The sequence below is a fragment of the Salmo salar genome, chromosome 10, assembly GCF_965601325.2.
Source record: "Salmo salar chromosome 10, fSalSal1, whole genome shotgun sequence".
In the NCBI taxonomy this organism is placed as follows: Eukaryota; Metazoa; Chordata; class Actinopteri; order Salmoniformes; family Salmonidae; genus Salmo; species Salmo salar.
Window position 1 is genome coordinate 52,380,304 of NC_138300.1, and position 18,719 is coordinate 52,399,022.

The 18,719-nt window shown below is 45.2% G+C and overlaps 2 protein-coding genes across 2 annotated transcripts; both read right to left on the bottom strand.

Moving 5' to 3' along the window:
* Positions 1-387: 387 nt before the first annotated feature.
* On the bottom strand, positions 388-5,147 carry plvapb (plasmalemma vesicle associated protein b). The gene is made up of 6 exons (XM_014123581.3): positions 4,542-5,147; positions 4,021-4,117; positions 3,438-3,859; positions 2,750-3,046; positions 2,034-2,186; positions 388-1,873 (listed from the first exon to the last, which is right to left on the bottom strand). Exons 1-5 carry the CDS (start codon positions 4,929-4,931, stop codon positions 2,082-2,084), a joined length of 1,311 nt encoding a protein of 436 aa, XP_013979056.1. The 5' UTR covers positions 4,932-5,147; the 3' UTR covers positions 388-1,873; positions 2,034-2,081.
* Positions 5,148-9,168: 4,021 nt separating this feature from the next.
* babam1 (BRISC and BRCA1 A complex member 1) lies at positions 9,169-18,559 on the bottom strand. The gene is made up of 9 exons (XM_014123582.3): positions 18,420-18,559; positions 17,233-17,664; positions 16,993-17,051; positions 16,554-16,674; positions 16,298-16,376; positions 16,153-16,177; positions 15,288-15,417; positions 13,246-13,332; positions 9,169-10,027 (listed from the first exon to the last, which is right to left on the bottom strand). Exons 2-9 carry the CDS (start codon positions 17,650-17,652, stop codon positions 9,827-9,829), a joined length of 1,122 nt encoding a protein of 373 aa, XP_013979057.1. The 5' UTR covers positions 17,653-17,664; positions 18,420-18,559; the 3' UTR covers positions 9,169-9,826.
* Between the last annotated feature and the right edge of the window lie 160 nt (positions 18,560-18,719).

The following is an 18,719-nucleotide window of genomic DNA, read 5'->3' on the forward strand; positions in this document are numbered from 1 at the left end:
TAGATACATTATGTATGGATATATAGACATCCCAGACCAGGATGTAGATACATTATGTATGGATTTACGGATGTGTGTATAGACATAGCCATCATGGGATTTCACCTCTGTTATACTAGCTGTGATAACAGTTTTCCCATGTGGAGCTATTTACAGACTTCATTTTGCATAACAAGGCTATAGACATTATTTTCTCTCCAATTCTTCCACTATTCTTTGAAATTTGCCAAAAAAATAAAAATATATGTGTTTCACAAAGGCCACTGCTGCGGTTCTTCAACTGGTGGTGAGGATTACACGTGTATAACAAAGATCACTCACATTCAAAGAGGAAGAATATTCTTTAAAGAACTGCAAATTCAAAATTGTATTTTCTCAAAACCAACACACTTTCAGAAACATTTAATAAACATTGAATTGCGTCTTAGGAAAAATTATTTACATATAATCACATTAACTTTATTTGTACACATTTATTGTTCTTTAACCTGAGTATAGAGTTAAAGGAGAACACCAACGCTTTTCCCAGTAAACGGTGAATGCCAGTAGACAGTGAATTCCCAGCCTAAACTCAGCAATCAAATACAAGTGGAATTACAAGGATAAAGTCAACCCTATTAAATTCATTATTAAATGAATTACATTTAAAAGCGATATGTACTGTATACACTGAGTGTACAAAATATTAAGGACACCATCCTGATATTGAGTTGAAGGTAACCTGTCTCCTCCCTTTCATCTACACTGATTGAAGTGGATTTAACAAGTGACATCAATAAGGGATCATAGCTTTCACTTGGATTCACCTGGTCAGTCTATGTCATGGAAAGAGCAGGTGTTCATAATGTTTTGTCCACTCAGCGTACATTTGTAGATACAGTTTTTAGACTGAACAAAAATATAACCGCAACATGCAACAATTTCTATGATTTTACTGAGTTACACTTCATAGAAGGAATATTAATATTCATTAGGCCCTAATCTATGGATTTCACGACTGGGAAAGGGCACAGCCATAGGTGGGCCTGGGAGGGCATAGGCCCACCCATTTGGGAGACAGGTCCACTCACTGGGGAGCCAGGCCTAGCCAATCAGAATGAGTTTTTCCCCACAGAAATACTCTTCAGCATCTCCCCCCCCCAGACGATCCCTTGAAGAAGCTAGATGTAAAGGTCCTGGGCTGGCGTGGTTACACGTGGTCTGCGGTTGTGAGGCCGGTTGGATGTACTGCCAAATTCGATAAAATGATGTTGGAAGTGGCTTATGGTAGACAAATTACCATTCAATTCTCTGGCAACAGCTCCAGTGGACATTCCTGCAGTCAGCATGCAAATTGCACACTCCCTCAAAACGTAGGATTGTGTTGTGTGACCAAACTGCACATTTTAGAGTGGCCTTTTATTGTCTGCAGCACAAGGTGCACCTGTGTAATGATCATGTTGTTTAATCAGCTTCTTGATATGCCACACCTGTCAGGTGGATGGATTATCTTGGCAAATGAGAAATGCTCACTAACAGGGATGTAAACAAATTTGTGCACAATTTGAGAGAAATACGTTTTCTTTGTGCGTATTGAACATTTCTGAGATCTTTTATTTCAGCTCATGAAAAATGGCACTAACACCTTCACATGTTGCAATGATATTTTTGTTCAGTGTACATGATGTAGGACAGTAGATACAACCTATAGTGTCTGTAGTATTTACACATGGACATTTTAAGGTCTAACAGCACACGTTGATCACTGAAAGGCACCACACCCAATTCTCCAGGGACCATATCAGTAAGTGCCTTCATTTTCTCACTCTGTCATGGCCTAGGTAGAGCTGTGTGAGTGGGGCATCTTCCTCACACCCGTCTCTCCTCACCTCACCTGAAGGACCAAACATAGCCGCCATCAGTAACATGATTACGATGTGGTGTCTGATTGATTCCATTTTAATACCTAAACTGGGTTTATCATTACTAACGTCTAGCATTAGGAGATCAGCTCAAACTGATCTTTTGAACATGTAATGAGTTATTTATTGAACCTTTATTTCTGCAGTTGACAGTGAGTGTAACACCAGTGACTATGAGAGTCAGTGGTGTGTATGCACCATGGGGGGTTTACTGATCACTGGTGCTGCAATGGATGGCCCCCCCTTCCAGGCTGACATCAGTCCAGCAGGCTTTTGGCCGGTGAGCTGCATTACAGACAAAACATCACAAACGGATTGAGTTTTACAGCAGATCCTCCTCATCCACAACGCTTTATGGACTCGTCATAATACTTGTGAAGTAGCCAAAAATATATAAAAAATGCACAGACACACACACTTGAAACAGTGAATTTCTTAATCGGCATGAGACCTCCATAGCCCGTAGCTACCGACAAACCATCGGTCAAACTGTGCTTCCTCCTGACGTGTGGTTGTTATTGTCTGTCCATCCCTTCATTTATCTAGTCTGTCTGTCTCTTCCTGTGTTCCCCCCCGACACCACTATTATGCTGACTGAGTCTTTCTCCTCAACTATGCACCGGGACAATCATTATTGAAGGCCACAAATCCCATTCCAGAGGCTGGTAGGGTCACAGTGTTTCCTTGGGTTACATTGCTCAACTGCTAATGTAGGGTTGTAGTGTGCTGGTAATGTAGTTGACTCATACCATACGGTCCTCACTGATAACAAGCTTCTTTGGTTGGATCTGCTTGCTATCTAAAGTTATTTACAGTTCTGATAGTGTGCACAGTTATTATTCTCTTACCTTAGGGTTACAGCTGGTTATAGCAGTGGTGAGTGACTCGACCTTCCCATTGAGTGTTTTGACCTCAGCCTCCCTCAAAACCAGTCTCTCTCCCTGCAGGCTCTTCTCCTCCCTCAGCCGGTTCTGTTCCTTCAGCAGGGTCTCTACCTGCCTATCGTGGTTCTCCCGGATCTCTAGCAGCAGCCTGCTGCCCTCCGCCGCTGTCACGCTGCGATTTTGATGACACTGCTGGAGGTCAAGGGTCAGGTGGCTGTTCTGGACCTCCAGGCGACTGGACTGGGCCTGGATGTTTGCCACCTGGATGAAGATGTTAACATATTGTAGCAAATTCTTGGGGTATCCCCAACCGGGACTTGAACCCGGGTCCAGCGACTGTCAAGCCAACACCTTAACTGTTACGCTAAGAGGTCCGAACCTCTTGACAAGGTCGCTAGGTGTTGGCTTAAGGTCACTATATTATGTTTCATTAAGATGCTCTACAGAGGCAGGTTGCTGTATGTTTGTTTGTAGAAAGCGATATGCAAATATACTTTTATTGATTAATTGATTGATATTGTAGGCAGTTGGGTAAAGCAGAAACAAACTGGGACACTGGCTAACCTGTAAACTCCAAGCTAAATTGAACATACCAATACTTTCAAAGTATGTTACATATATATTTGACCCAGGTCTGGTGTACTCTACATACCTTGTTCCCCACGTTGTCCAGGTATCTCTGGAACTTGTCCTCTACCTCTTTAGACAGGTTGGAGCATCTGGCCCTGATGTTCTCCATCTGCTCTGTCTGCTTCTCACAGGTCAGGTGAAAGGTCATGGAATGGGGGAACAGGTTGTCGATGCGCACCAGGAAGTTACTGGTCACCATCTGGATCCCCTCCAGAGACTTGGCAAAGTCCTCTTTACACTTCTGGGTGTAGAGAGTCAGATGTTCCTTCAGGTTGTTGTTCTCCCTCCGCAGAGAGATGGTCTCAAGGTTGTGGGCGTCACGGTCCTTGATGGCATTGTCCCTCTCGATGCGGATGTACTGGCTGGTCTTGGTGAAGTTGGCTTCGATCAGTTTGATTATTGATGCCTGCTGGGAGTTCAGAGACTGGAGGGTTTTTACCTCAGCTGAGGAGAAAAGATATTACAGCAGAAATTGTTGTTACTTGTTGTTATTAGATTGAAATGTTTGGGTCAATGTACTGTTTCACTGTGTCAGGTCTCTATCACAGTATTAGGATAGAACGCTCTGCCTAAGCCTGAGTGACAAAGGGGAAATAGTAACGTACTGTTAGGAGTGGTGACGATGAAAGTGTTTTGAAGAGGGGTGCTGGGACCCCGGACATGGCTCATCTCTATTTTCTTCTTGTCTGCTTCACACTGGCTCTGTGGAGGAAAGAAAGAAAGTGTCAGGTTTTGTCTTCATAAATGTTAGCTATGCTCCACTAATTGAAATGAACTGTCACTTTTTGGGAGAAAAGTTAGTGTGCAGATATCCTTGCATTATAGTCATGTAAGTGCAAAAACATTTGTTTTTATCTAACCTTTTTATCTAAGCTCTGAGATAAAACATAAATCAATTTCACAAGAGAGAACTGATACCATTTCTGCAGCAGAACCAGTTTAACAAATTGTTCATAAATGTAGAATTTTCTCTGTATATTAATTATTTCTCAGATCTAATGCCAAAGTAATTCCTGCACACTAAATGTGTCTAGTGCTGTATGTCAGCTCACAATAACAAAATGAACAAAAAATTAGCTAGTATCTATTTATATTGCATCATAATGTTACAGTCCCATCTCCTCACCGCTTTCAGTATGAGGGCTTTGATCTGCACCCCGGAGGCATTAGCTGCTTTCTTTAGCACAGCCACTTCTCCCTCCAGGGCTGTCTTCTCAGCCTTCCTGGCCACCAGCGCAGCTCCCAGGTCAGCTTTATCCTTCCTCAGGTTAATGTTGTTCTCGCTGATCTTGTTCAAACTCTGCTCCAGCTCCTCTACTCTCCTCTCTTCAGCAGACTTCTCTGGCTGGCCGTAGACCAGGAACAGCACTAGGCTCACGATGATGAGGGACTGGATCAGAGAGGAGAAGAAGAAGACCACCCTCATGTAATAGCCGCAGCTCTTTCCCTTTGCCTTGTGGATGTCCTTGGCCTCCAGGCCAAACTTGGCCTGTGAGTAGCTGTTGCTGCTGTACATCTCTGCTGGATGTCGGTGTGGTCAAGACGAGGGTATTGAAAAGTCAATGGAGGTCTCTTTGGTTTCTCAGGGGAATTTCCCTCCTTCAAAAGCTCTCTTGGTGCTCTCTCAAAAGGTGCTGTAGCCTCAAAATGAGTAAACTCTTAGGTTACTAAAGTCTAAAACGAGCAAGAGTCAAATTCTCTTTGTCAGTAGTCCCGTATCTATGTAAAGGGTGACCCTGAGGACCAGGTTTATTAACACTGAGGCACACTTCCTACGCTGTGACTCCTTCCTGGCCCTCCCCTGGCCCCTGGGTAGCCCGGCCCAGCCAGCGCACCGCTCCAGAGGTTATCATAACTTCACCCTGCCCTGCAGTCAGCAGGGACGTCTGGGCTCACATCACATTCACATTGCTAGCACTGCACAGCCCTCCTACAACTGTCAGAGACTAACATCACAGAATAACATATTGAATATATTGAAATAAAACAACAATGTGCATAGACAGGGTAAATCCATACAGTAATGTCATGAGTTATTTGCAGATGGGGCATGGCTGAAGGACTGATCCATCTACCTTGGTATGTTAGTGGGAACATCTATCTTATTGTTTTATCATGTCAACCCAATAGGAGCTGAGATACCAGTTATTTCATTTGAAAATAAAAAGCATTACAAAAAAATTATTAGAAATGAGGTTGAGATATCATGTTGGGAGATATGTTGTGTCCTAGACACCAGCCCAGGCTCTGTATTCTTCCTCTCTCACCCCTCCTAGACACCAGCCCAGGCTCTGTATTCTTCCTCTCTCACCCCTCCTAGACACCAGCCCAGGCTCTGTATTCTTCCTCTCTCACCCCTCCTAGACACCAGCCCAGGCTCTGTATTCTTCCTCTCTCACCCCTCCCAGACACCAGCCCAGGCTCTGTATTCTTCCTCTCTCACCCCTCCTAGACACCAGCCCAGGCTCTGTATTCTTCCTCTCTCACCCCTCCTAGACACCAGCCCAGGCTCTGTATTCTTCCTCTCTCACCCCTCCTAGACACCAGCCCAGGCTCTGTATTCTTCCTCTCTCACCCCTCCCAGACACCAGCCCAGGCTCTGTATTCTTCCTCTCTCACCCCTCCTAGACACCAGCCCAGGCTCTGTATTCTTCCTCTCTCACCCCTCCCAGACACCAGCCCAGGCTCTGTATTCTTCCTCTCTCACCCCTCCCAGACACCAGCCCAGGCTCTGTATTCTTCCTCTCTCACCCCTCCCAGACACCAGCCCAGGCTCTGTATTCTTCCTCTCTCACCCCTCCTAGACACCAGCCCAGGCTCTGTATTCTTCCTCTCTCACCCCTCCCAGACACCAGCCCAGGCTCTGTATTCTTCCTCTCTCACCCCTCCTAGACACCAGCCCAGGCTCTGTATTCTTCCTCTCTCACCCCTCCCAGACACCAGCCCAGGCTCTGTATTCTTCCTCTCTCACCCCTCCCAGACACCAGCCCAGGCTCTGTATTCTTCCTCTCTCACCCCTCCTAGACACCAGCCCAGGCTCTGTATTCTTCCTCTCTCACCCCTCCCAGACACCAGCCCAGGCTCTGTATTCTTCCTCTCTCACCCATCCTAGACACCAGCCCAGGCTCTGTATTCTTCCTCTCTCACCCCTCCCAGACACCAGCCCAGGCTCTGTATTCTTCCTCTCTCACCCCTCCTAGACACCAGCCCAGGCTCTGTATTCTTCCTCTCTCACCCCTCCCAGACACCAGCCCAGGCTCTGTATTCTTCCTCTCTCACCCCTCCTAGACACCAGCCCAGGCTCTGTATTCTTCCTCTCTCACCCCTCCCAGACACCAGCCCAGGCTCTGTATTCTTCCTCTCTCACCCCTCCCAGACACCAGCCCAGGCTTCTCACAGTCAGACCTCTCTCGCCCCTCCAAGACACCAGCCCAGGCTTCTCACAGTCAGACCTCTCTCGCCCCTCCAAGACACCAGCCCAGGCTTCTCACAGTCAGACCTCTCTCGCCCCTCCAAGACACCGGCCCAGGCTTCTCACAGTCAGACCTCTCTCGCCCCTCCAAGACACCAGCCCAGGCTTCTCACAGTCAGACCTCTCTCGCCCCTCCCAGACACCAGCCCAGGCTCTGTATTCTTCCTCTCTCACCCCTCCAAGACACCAGCCCAGGCTTCTCACAGTCAGACCTCTCTCGCCCCTCCTAGACACCAAATGTGGACGTGGCCCGTGCAGCACTGTGGGGAATAGTTGTTATTTTGTGATCCCTGAGAGGAGGACAGTTCCTTATTGTTGTTCTGTTAACTCCTCTATCGTAGCTGCCCCTGTGTCTGTGTGCTGCCTGGGGAACAGGAAATAGCATCTGCATGTGTGGATCACATTGTTCATTCATTTGTGGATGGAATGGGATCAGGAATTTGGCATTTGAGTTGTTTAGCGTGATATCTGCCGTTTTACTCCGAATTGTGATTGTCTATAATTAATCAGAAGTTACTGGAATTTCTGTTTTGTAATATAATTTTGTACGATTGTTCAAATATTTTACAATATAAAACATACACATACAAAACTACAACATACAGACACCAACATGCACATCTCCCTGCCCAGACCCACCTGCTCACCCCCCCATCTCCTCTCTGCCAAATGGCCTCAAACTGCACAATATTGTTTCTCTCTGTTGCCCACACACTTTCAACATTTAGATAATAAAGCATTTGACCTTTGGTTGATTTCCAGTGTTTAAGTACATGTTATTTCAAGATGATTGAAGAGAATGCCTGTGTCTGGGGGGCTGCTGTGAGCACTGTGAGTGAAGTGCTGAAAGATTTGTTTTTTAGAAGCAATGCGTACAGGCATAAAACTTGGTCTAATATACTGCAAAGTCTACTAAAGTGAGACTTTGTTCTTGTGTTTCTTGGCTATTTACATTGATTTGTTCTCAAGCTAGGATGCTTTTCAATGTTTCAGTTTGCTTCCACTGCTAGCAAAAAAAGACCTCTACAAGTTACTCACTGGACCTGTTACCAAGGTAACCTTCATTTTTTATTTAACCAGGTAAAGTTGACTGAGAACACATTCTCATTTACAGCAACGACCTGGGGAATAGTTACAGGGGAGAGGAGGGGGAGGAATGAGCCAATTGTAACCTTGGCATGATTAGGTGGCCGTGGTGGTCGGAGGGCCAGATTTGGGAATTTATCCAGGACACCGGGGTTAACAACCCTACTCTTACTATAAGTGCAACGTGATCTTTAGTGACCACAGAGTCAGGACACCTGTTTAACGTCTAATCCGAAAGACAGTACCCTACACAGGGCAATATCCCAAATCAGTGCCCTGGGGCATTGGGATATTTGTTTTAGACCAGAGGAAAGAAAAAGTGCCTCCTGTTGGCCCCCCCAACACCACTTCCAGCAGCATCTGGTCTCCCATCCAGGACCAACCCTGCTTAGCTTCAGAGGCCAGCCAGCAGTGGGGTGCAGGGTGGTATGCCGCTGGCTCAAAGCAGCAGCCGAAACATTTTGTCTGTGATATTTTGGTTAGAAGACTCAGATCACAGAATATTAAATGAAATCGAGCAATATACCACATTACTTCTTACTAGTAATACATTTCATGTTTTACAAACATTGCTAAGCGTGCTCATCTATTTTTTGGTGTAATTATGGTGGAAACAAATATTGAGGCTGGTAGATTATAGTGGCTGGTAGATTATTATTATTATATCTACCTGCCAGTGCCTGGTATACAAAAAAGTTAGTTTTAGGCCCTGATTCCACGTCACAATACGTTGACAAATTACAATGATTGAACCAGGGTGTGCCCAGTGGCTGGCTACTGACATATTTGATTTCTGTTCTTAAATCCATTTTAGAGAGGCTGTGATTTGTGATGTTTTTTGTTGAAGCCATAACCTCTCAAGATAGGAGATGCTTATAAAAACATGATAAATGTTGAAGTGTTATGAGATACAGGTCAGAGGGACTGACATCTCTGAGCCTTTGGCTCCGTAACTAAAATAAGATTGTGGTCCTTGAGGGATGTTTATCCTTGCCTTTTAAATCAAATATTTAATTATACCTGGGTCTCTAATCTCAATATATACCCCTACAAAGCAGTATATTACCAGTGAAACATTAAAAAGAGACTGTAGCCCCTTGAGTACATGGGTAAACTTTCTAAAGGACACATATACATACTACCACCTAGTGGTGAAAAGACATACTGGGACTGGGACACAAAAACAACATGTAGATTAAACCTAACATTTATCTTTTAATCATCAGATACAGATCAACGAAAATACAATTGACAAAACAAAACAAGCAACATAAGTGGGAATATAAACAGTTGATCTGACAAGGCAAATGTACCCATCAGAGGGTGTACTGATGTAAAAACAAGAAAATGAATCAGTTTACAACCCTTCCCAAACAGCCCATTACAACAACCTTGCTCCTGACAGTGTATATAGCTATATTTAGTTATTGCCATGGAAATGGGTGACATCTATTGTGTAGGCCTAGAAGTGCTGCCATGGATTTCACTCTTTAAGACTTGTAAGGAAAACACTGTCCCCAGATCAGGTTTAAAACAAAATGGAATACATACACACATGCTTCCTAATTTCCCCCATTGTCATCTCCTAGCAACCCATCTCCTTGTCCAGTTAGAGCATTGTTCTCCAAGCCTGGTTCTTGAGAGCTACAACGTATGCAGACATTTAGTCCAGCGCTAACACACTTGACTCAACAGGCTTTTGCGCCAGCCCTGCACTAACATTCCTCTTGATTCAGTGTCAAATGAGTAAAAGCCTGCAGACCCTGTAACTCTCCAGGACCAGGGTACTCTGAAGACCCCCAGTTAAACACTGGCCTCCCCTGGGGGTCCGTCGCTCTACCAGGCACCTCCAGTTAGACGGTGGCCTCTACATCCTGGGGGTCATCTCCCTCTAGCAGGCTGTAGGAGGCATGGCTCTGGAAGGGTCTCTGGAGGGGGTGGGACAGCAGCTTGGCCATGCAGTTGTGGAGCTCGATGGCCGGCCCACACAGAGATACCTCGAAGTGGTAACAGGTGCCTTTAGAGTCCAGGTTACAGAACGATGTGTAGATGTCCTACAGAGAGAAAATACACGGAAGAAATTACAGTTTGTAATTGTGAAAGTATATCTCCTCTAAGTGGAAAAGTTTTTCAGGTTTCAGTGATAGAACAGGAAGTGAATTCGGAAAGTATTCAGAATTACAGCCTTATTCTAAAATGTATGGGGGAAAAAATGAAAATGTTTGCGAAGTTCTAAAAAATAGAAATACCTTATTTACATAAGTATTCAGACCCTTTGCTACGAGACTCGAAATTGAGCTCAGGTGATTGTGTTGAGGCACAATCTGGGGGAAGGGTACCAAAACATTTCTGCAGCATTGAAAGCCCCCAAAAACACAGTGTCCTCCGTCATTCTTAAATGGAAGTTTGGATCCACCAAGACTCTTCTTAGAGCTGGCCACCCGGCCAAACTGAGCAATAGGGGGAGAAAGGCCTTAGTCAGGGAGGTGACCAAGAACCCAATGGTCACTCTGACAGAGCTCTAGAGTTCCTCTGTGGAGATGGCTGTCCTTCTGGAAGGTTCTCCTATTTCTGTAGCACTACACCAGACGGAAGCCACTCCTCGGTAAAAGGCACGACAGCCCACTTGGAGTTTGCCAAAAGGCACCTAAAGGACTCTCAGACCATGAGAAACAAGATTCTCTCAGACTTTTTGGCCTGAATGCCAAGTGGTGAAGCATGGTGGTGGCAGCATCATGCTGTGGGGATGTTTTGCAGCGGCAGGGACTGGGAGACTAGTCAGGATCAAGGGAAAGATAAACGGATGAAAGTACAGAGAGATCCTTGATGAAAACCTGCTCCAGAGCGCTCATGACCCTAAGCACACAGCCAAGACAAAGCAGGAAAATTCTCTGAATTTCCATGAGTAGCCCAGCAAGAGCCCGGACTAGAACTGGATCGAACATCTCTGAAGAGACCTGGAAATAGCTGTGCAGCGATGTTATTTATTTATACATTTGCAAAAATGTCTAAAAAATCTGTTTTTGCTTTGTCATTATGGGGTATTGTGTGTAGATTGATGAGGAAAAAACCCCAATTTAAATCAATTTTAGAAAACTGCTGTAACATAACAAAATGTGGAAAAAGTCAAGGGGTCTGAACACTTTCCGAATGCACTGTACAAAAGTATGTGGACCCCCCCTCAAATTTGTGGATTTGGCTACTTCAGCCACACCCGTTGTTGACAGGTGTATAAAATCAAGCACACAGCCATGCGATCTCCATAGACAAACATTGGCAGTAGAATGGCCTTACTGAGAAGCTCAGTGACTTTCAACATGGTACCGTCATAGGATGCCACCTTTCCAACTAGTCAGTTTGTCAAATTTCTGCCCTGCTCAAGCTGCCCCAGTCAACTCTAAGTGCTGTTATTGTGAAGTGGAAACGTCTAGGAACAACAACGTCTCAGCCGCAAAGTGGTAAGCCACACAAGCTCACAGAACGGGACCGCCGAGTGCTGAAAAATCGTCTGTCCTCGGTTGCAACACTCACTACCAAGTTCCAAACTGCCTCTGGAAGCAATGTCAGCACAAGAACTGTTCGTCGAGAGCTTAATGAAATGGGTTTCCATGGCTGAGCAGCTGCACACAACCCTAAGGTCACCATGCGCAATGCCACGCGTCAACTAGAGTGGTGTGAAGCTTGCCGCCATTTGACTCTGGAACAGTGGAAACACGTTCTCTGGAATGATGAATCCCTCAATGTGATCAAGACAAAGGAGATGATTGTAGACTACAGGAAAAGGAGGACCGAGCACGCCCCCATTCTCATTGACGGGTCTGTAGTGGAGCAGGTTGAGAGCTTCAAGTTCCTTGGTGTCCACATCAACAACAAACTAACATGGTCCAAGCACACCAAGACAGTCGTGAAGAGGGCACGACAAAACCTATTCCCCCTCAGGAGACTGAAAAGATTTGGCATGGGTCCTCAGATCCTCAAAAGGTTCTACAGCTGCGCCAGAGAGAGCATCCTGACTGGTTGCATCACTGCCTGGTATGGTAACTGCTCGGCCTCCGACCGCAAGGCACTACAGAGGGTACTGCGTACAGCCCAGTACATCACTGGGGCAAAGCTTCCTGCCATCCAGGACCTCTATACCAGGCCGTGTCAGAGGAAGGCCCTACAAATGTTCAAAGACTCCAGCCACCCTAGTCATAGAATGTTCTCTCTGCTACCGCACGGCAAGTCTAGGTACAAGAGGCTTCTAAACAGCTTCTACCCCCAAGCCATAAGACTCCTGAACATCTAATCAAATGGCTACCCAGACTATTTGCATTGCCCCCCCCCCCCTTTACACCGCTGCTACTCTCTGTTATTATCATCTATGCATAGTCACTTTAATAACTCTACCTACATGTACATATTACCTTAATTACCTTTTTCTTTATTTTAAACTGCATTGTTGGTTAGGAGCTCATAAGTAAGCATTTCACTGTAAGGTCTACACCTGTTGTATTCGACTAATAACATTTGATTTGATGAATCATGCTTCAACATCTGGCAGTCCAACAGACGAATCTGGGTTTGGTGGATGCCAGGAGAACCCTTCCTGCCCCAATGCATAGTACTGCCAACTGTAAAGTTTGGTGGAGGATTAATAATGTCTGGGGCTGTTTTTCATGGTTCGAGCTAGGCCCTTTAGTTCCAGTGAAGGGAAATCTTAACGCTACATCATACAATGACATTATAGACAATTCTGTGTTTCCAACTTTGTGGCAGCAATTTGGGGAAGGCCCTTTCCTGTTTCAGCATGACAATGCCCCCGTGCACAAAGCGAGATCCATACAGAAATGGTTTGTCGAGATCGGTGTGTAAGAACTTGACTGGCCTGCACAGAGCCTTTGGGATGAATTGGAACGCCGACTGCGAGCCAGGCCTAATCGCTCCAACATCAGTGCCCAACCTCACTAATGCTCTTGTGAAGCTAGTCCCCGCAGCAATGTTCCAACATCTAGTGGAAAGACTTCCCAGAAGAGTGGAGGCTGTTAAAGCAGCAAAGGGGGGACCAAGTCCAAATTAATGCCCATGATTTTGGAATGAGATGTAAGACGAGCAGGTGTCCACTTACTTTTGGTCATGTACTGTACATGAGCTGTAAGGTGCCACTAAAAGATGGAAGTGTTTTTCAGCAGGCATCACAATCTTACATAGTAACATTTCAGAGCTTGGATGAATGTCTGTGCCGTTGTTCTCATTGAATCCCTCCATCCCCTCCCTCTCCTCAACCACTCACCCTCCAGCTGGCCTCATCCCCCTGCTCCTCAGCCCCGTTGTGAAGGTAAACCACATCAAAGAAGAAGTAGGGAGACAGCAGCATGCTCTACAGGATGAGACAAGGACAGTTAGTGTCTCTGTTCGTATAATAACACAAACACTGAAAGAGCTAGGTCTCACGACAGATATAAGACACGTGATACACAGCTGTACATAATAGTATTCAGTGACGAGTCAGAGCAGTAGACATCTGATAAGGTCATTGATTCAGTGTTGGTATAGTAGTAGAGTTAGCAGTAGTAGGTTGATAGTGTTGGTATAGTAGTAGAGTTAGCAGTAGTAGGTTGATAGTGTTGGTATAGTAGTAGAGTTAGCAGTAGTAGGTTGATAGTGTTGGTATAGTAGTAGAGTTAGCAGTAGTAGGTTGATAGTGGTGGTATAGTAGTAGAGTTAACAGTAGTAGGTTGATAGTGGTGGTATAGTAGTAGAGTTAACAGTAGTAGGTTGATAGTGTTGGTATAGTAGTAGAGTTAACAGTAGACAGTAGTAGGTTGATAGTGTTGGTATAGTAGTAGAGTTAACAGTAGACAGTAGTAGGTTGATAGTGGTGGTATAGTAGTAGAGTTAGCAGTAGTAGGTTGATAGTGTTGGTATAGTAGTAGAGTTAACAGTAGACAGTAGTAGGTTGATAGTGGTGGTATAGTAGTAGAGTTAGCAGTAGTAGGTTGATAGTGGTGGTATAGTAGTAGAGTTAACAGTAGACAGTAGTAGGTTGATAGTGGTGGTATAGTAGTAGAGTTAGCAGTAGTAGGTTGATAGTGGTGGTATAGTAGTAGAGTTAACAGTAGACAGTAGTAGGTTGATAGTGGTGGTATAGTAGTAGAGTTAGCAGTAGTAGGTTGATAGTGGTGGTATAGTAGTAGAGTTAGCAGTAGTAGGTTGATAGTGGTGGTATAGTAGTAGAGTTAACAGTAGTAGGTTGATAGTGTTGGTATAGTAGTAGAGTTAGCAGTAGTAGGTTGATAGTGTTGGTATAGTAGTAGAGTTAGCAGTAGTAGGTTGATAGTGGTGGTATAGTAGTAGAGTTAGCAGTAGTAGGTTGATAGTGTTGGTATAGTAGTAGAGTTAACAGTAGTAGGTTGATAGTGTTGGTATAGTAGTAGAGTTAACAGTAGTAGGTTGATAGTGTTGGTATAGTAGTAGAGTTAACAGTAGTAGGTTGATAGTGGTGGTATAGTAGTAGAGTTAGCAGTAGTAGGTTGATAGTGTTGGTATAGTAGTAGAGTTAACAGTAGACAGTAGTAGGTTGATAGTGGTGGTATAGTAGTAGAGTTAACAGTAGTAGGTTGATAGTGTTGGTATAGTAGTAGAGTTAACAGTAGTAGGTTGATAGTGGTGGTATAGTAGTAGAGTTAGCAGTAGTAGGTTGATAGTGGTGGTATAGTAGTAGAGTTAGCAGTAGTAGGTTGATAGTGTTGGTATAGTGGTAGAGTTAACAGTAGACAGTAGTAGGTTGATAGTGGTGGTATAGTAGTAGAGTTAGCAGTAGTAGGTTGATAGTGTTGGTATAGTGGTAGAGTTAACAGTAGACAGTAGTAGGTTGATAGTGGTGGTATAGTAGTAGAGTTAGCAGTAGTAGGTTGATAGTGGTGGTATAGTAGTAGAGTTAGCAGTAGTAGGTTGATAGTGTTGGTATAGTGGTAGAGTTAACAGTAGACAGTAGTAGGTTGATAGTGTTGGTATAGTAGTAGAGTTAGCAGTAGTAGGTTGATAGTGTTGGTATAGTAGTAGAGTTAACAGTAGACAGTAGTAGGTTGATAGTGGTGGTATAGTAGTAGAGTTAGCAGTAGTAGGTTGATAGTGGTGGTATAGTAGTAGAGTTAACAGTAGACAGTAGTAGGTTGATAGTGGTGGTATAGTAGTAGAGTTAGCAGTAGTAGGTTGATAGTGGTGGTATAGTAGTAGAGTTAACAGTAGTAGGTTGATAGTGGTGGTATAGTAGTAGAGTTAACAGTAGACAGTAGTAGGTTGATACAGTGGTGGTCCAGTATTGTCCCTTACATTGACAGCGTCTGAGGGGCTGAACTGCAGCTGTCCAGCGTGTCTACTGTAGATGAGGAGAGTCCTGACTACAAACGGAGGGGGGATGGTCTGGATGTTATCCATGAGAGGAAGATCTATCTTCTGACGTCTCCACACCGGCACAGCCCCCAGAGGATACAGGACAGCAGTTACAACCACAGCAGAGGATACAGGACAGCAGTTACAACCACAGGAGAGGATACAGGACAGCAGTTACATGGACAGCAGAGGGTACAGGACAGCAGTTACATGGACAGCAGAGGGTACAGGACAGCAGTTACATGGACAGCAGAGGATACAGGACAGCAGTTACATGGACAGCAGAGTACAGCAGAGGGTGCAGGACAGCAGTTACAACCACAGCAGAGGATACAGGACAGCAGTTACATGGACAGCAGAGTACAGCAGAGGTACAGGACAGCAGTTACAACCACAGCAGAGGATACAGGACAGCAGTTACAACCACAGCAAAGGATACAGGACAGCAGTTACACGGACAGCTGAGGATACAGGACAGCAGTTACATGGACAGCAGAGGATACAGGACAGCAGTTACATGGACAGCAGAGTACAGCAGAGGGTACAGGACAGCAGTTACAACCACAGCAGAGGATACAGGACAGCAGTTACAACCCCAGCAGAGGATACAGGACAGCAGTTACAACCCCAGCAGAGGATACAGGACAGCAGTTACAACCACAGCAGAGGATACAGGACAACAGTTACAACCACAGCAGAGGGTACAGGACAGCAGTTACAACTACAGCAGAGGATACAGGACAACAGTTAACCACAACAGAAGGGAAAAGTAGAGGTGATTAAAGGAGGAAGTGATGTAACTTACATAACACTAAGAAGATCCTCTAGATCTGGTGAATGATATTAAGGAGACAACTTCCAGGATGTTTAGCCCCAACAGTAATACAATACCACGCTAGACTACACTACAGGCTGAATGGCTTGTTGTTGTTGTGACAGAGGAAGGATACTGAAGGTTTCACACACGTTGGTGTCCAGGTCATAGAGACAGCTGCACAGCTCCCTGGGGTCAGAGGTGAAACCTGACAGCTAAGAGAGAGCGACACACACACACACACACACACACGCATACGGAAAGGATGGAATAGTATTAGACTCAGATTGGAAATACAGTACCATGTGATAACTGAGCATAATAATAACGGTTTGGTTGTGGCCTTCAGGAAAAATACATTTACTTAAAGTGAATGGGTCAACAACACTCACCCACAAGGCATCATCATTAACAACCACCAGGGCAAACTCATGGCGCTTGTCAATCTTGTGCTTTGTTCTCACAAACATCTCAATCATCTTCTGGGAAATATTGAGAGCGTTGGTCTTGGATCTGAAGGGAGAGGGGAAAGGATTCAGAACTTGGACATAGTTAGAGAGTGGCCACTTCACATGTCGTCAAGCAGATAAAGATATGGGGCGACAGGTAGCCTAGTGGTCAGAGCGTTGGGCCAGTAACCGACAGGTTGCTTGATCGTATCCCTGAGCTGACAAGGTACAAATCTGTCATTCTGCCCCTGAACAAGGCAGTTAACCCACTGTTCCTAGGCTGTCATTGTAAATAAGAATTTGTTCTTAACTGACTTGCCTAGTTAAATAAAGGTTAATTAAAAAATAAAAATATGTCAACAAGACCAGAAGTAGAACACACCCATTGAAGGACTCCAGCTTTTGTGATGACATCTCTTCAGAGAGATCCAAACAGATGATCTGTCATAATAAAAAATATAGGATTACAATCTTATAACAACATGGTCTGAGCCAACCCCTTTGCACGTCCTTTCATCTAGCCTAAATCCCAGGAGTGAACTTCATTAGCCCAATATCTCTCACAATGACATCCCTTTGATCTCATTCCGTTTCTAGTCATCAACAATACAGGACCACGCACCACTTTCTCTGGACAGTTGACGCGGGGTGCTCGTAGCTGGAACTCTGCCGTGGGAGGGATGGGGGGCGTCAGAGGAGGAGGAGCCTGGGTGGGTTTGGGCCTGTCCTTGGCCACTGGCGTAGGGGTGGGCAGGCCTACTATGGCATTGACCGTAGCTGCCACTATAGGGGCTACGGTCTGGGCTGTGGTGGCAGAGACTGTGGTGGTGGTGGAGCTAGGAGGACTGTCGCTGGTCGAGGCCTCCCCCTCTCCCTCCACTCGGCTGCCCACTGCGGGCTGCGGGGTGCTGGGGTTGCTGTTGCCTAGGCTACCAGTGCTGCTGCGCCGGTCCTCTGCACCCTCCGGGTTGGAGCGTGTTCTGGGCCGCAGCTCCACTGATCGCTCCTCTCCGTCTGCTGGGCCGGGCTGTGGGGTCTCCATGGATACTGGTTTCTGCGGGGATATATCATCACATATTTTAGTTATTACTTTATTTGAAAGGTTATTTGATGGAAACAGATGAGCTTAAAATATGGACACAATGAATGACACGTGTGATGCATCCGTGTGGGTTAGTGCTCCTTGAGACATCACTGAAGTCTAACCCCTACTCTAATCCTTTTAAATGTCAACTTCAATGGGGTGACGTCCCAAGGAACCTGTTCAGACATCAATCCGTGTGATGCATTGGCTGGCCTGCTACTGGATTTGGTGTCGGGGGGAGAGGTGATATATTTGGCCTGTAGCCCTAGTGAGAGTGTCGGGAACCAGGGCGCATCCTCTAGTCTAGACGTTCACAACCCTTCCTCAGAAATCCTCTCGGCTGTCAGGGGGCCAAATGAATCCCAACAGAAAAAAAAGATGCCAGGTGCAGGCAGTCAGTGACGCAGCAGCCAGCCTCTCGACAGCAACAGTGAATCAAATAGCAGTTCCCTTTTCACTGTACAACCGTTGCCGGACAGGGCAAAATGTGAGCCTAATCTCAAAAACAGCGCGTGAGGCTGCATATTGAATACATACAGGGGATGAATCAAGATAAATCCATAGCTAGCAAACCAGCTAGCTAAATATTGGAACTAGCAATGTAAATGAACACAATCAAGACACCGGCTCAGGCAGCAGGCTGGCTAGCTAACGTTAGCAATCTCAGCATCGAAACTAAAGCATAGATATGCGTAAACATAGTTATATTTAAAACGCTAACTTACATTTTTTTCTCTCCAGGAAATACCTCGGTTATACGTCTATAAAACTAAGAAAACGAATGAAATATAGTTCATATTTCGCTAACTATTTCTTGTGTACGGCCATCTTCCTGATCGGAAGGATGTCATTCAGGAATTCCGGCAGCGGGGAATTGTGGTTATTGTAGTCCGAATATGAAATTGTCCTGTAAAATCATATAATACTGTATGTGTGTAATCACATACATTGTTGCTAATATTATGTCAATGGGTCCACTTATTTTCAGCAAACAAGTAACTTCCCCTTTATATGATGACACAATT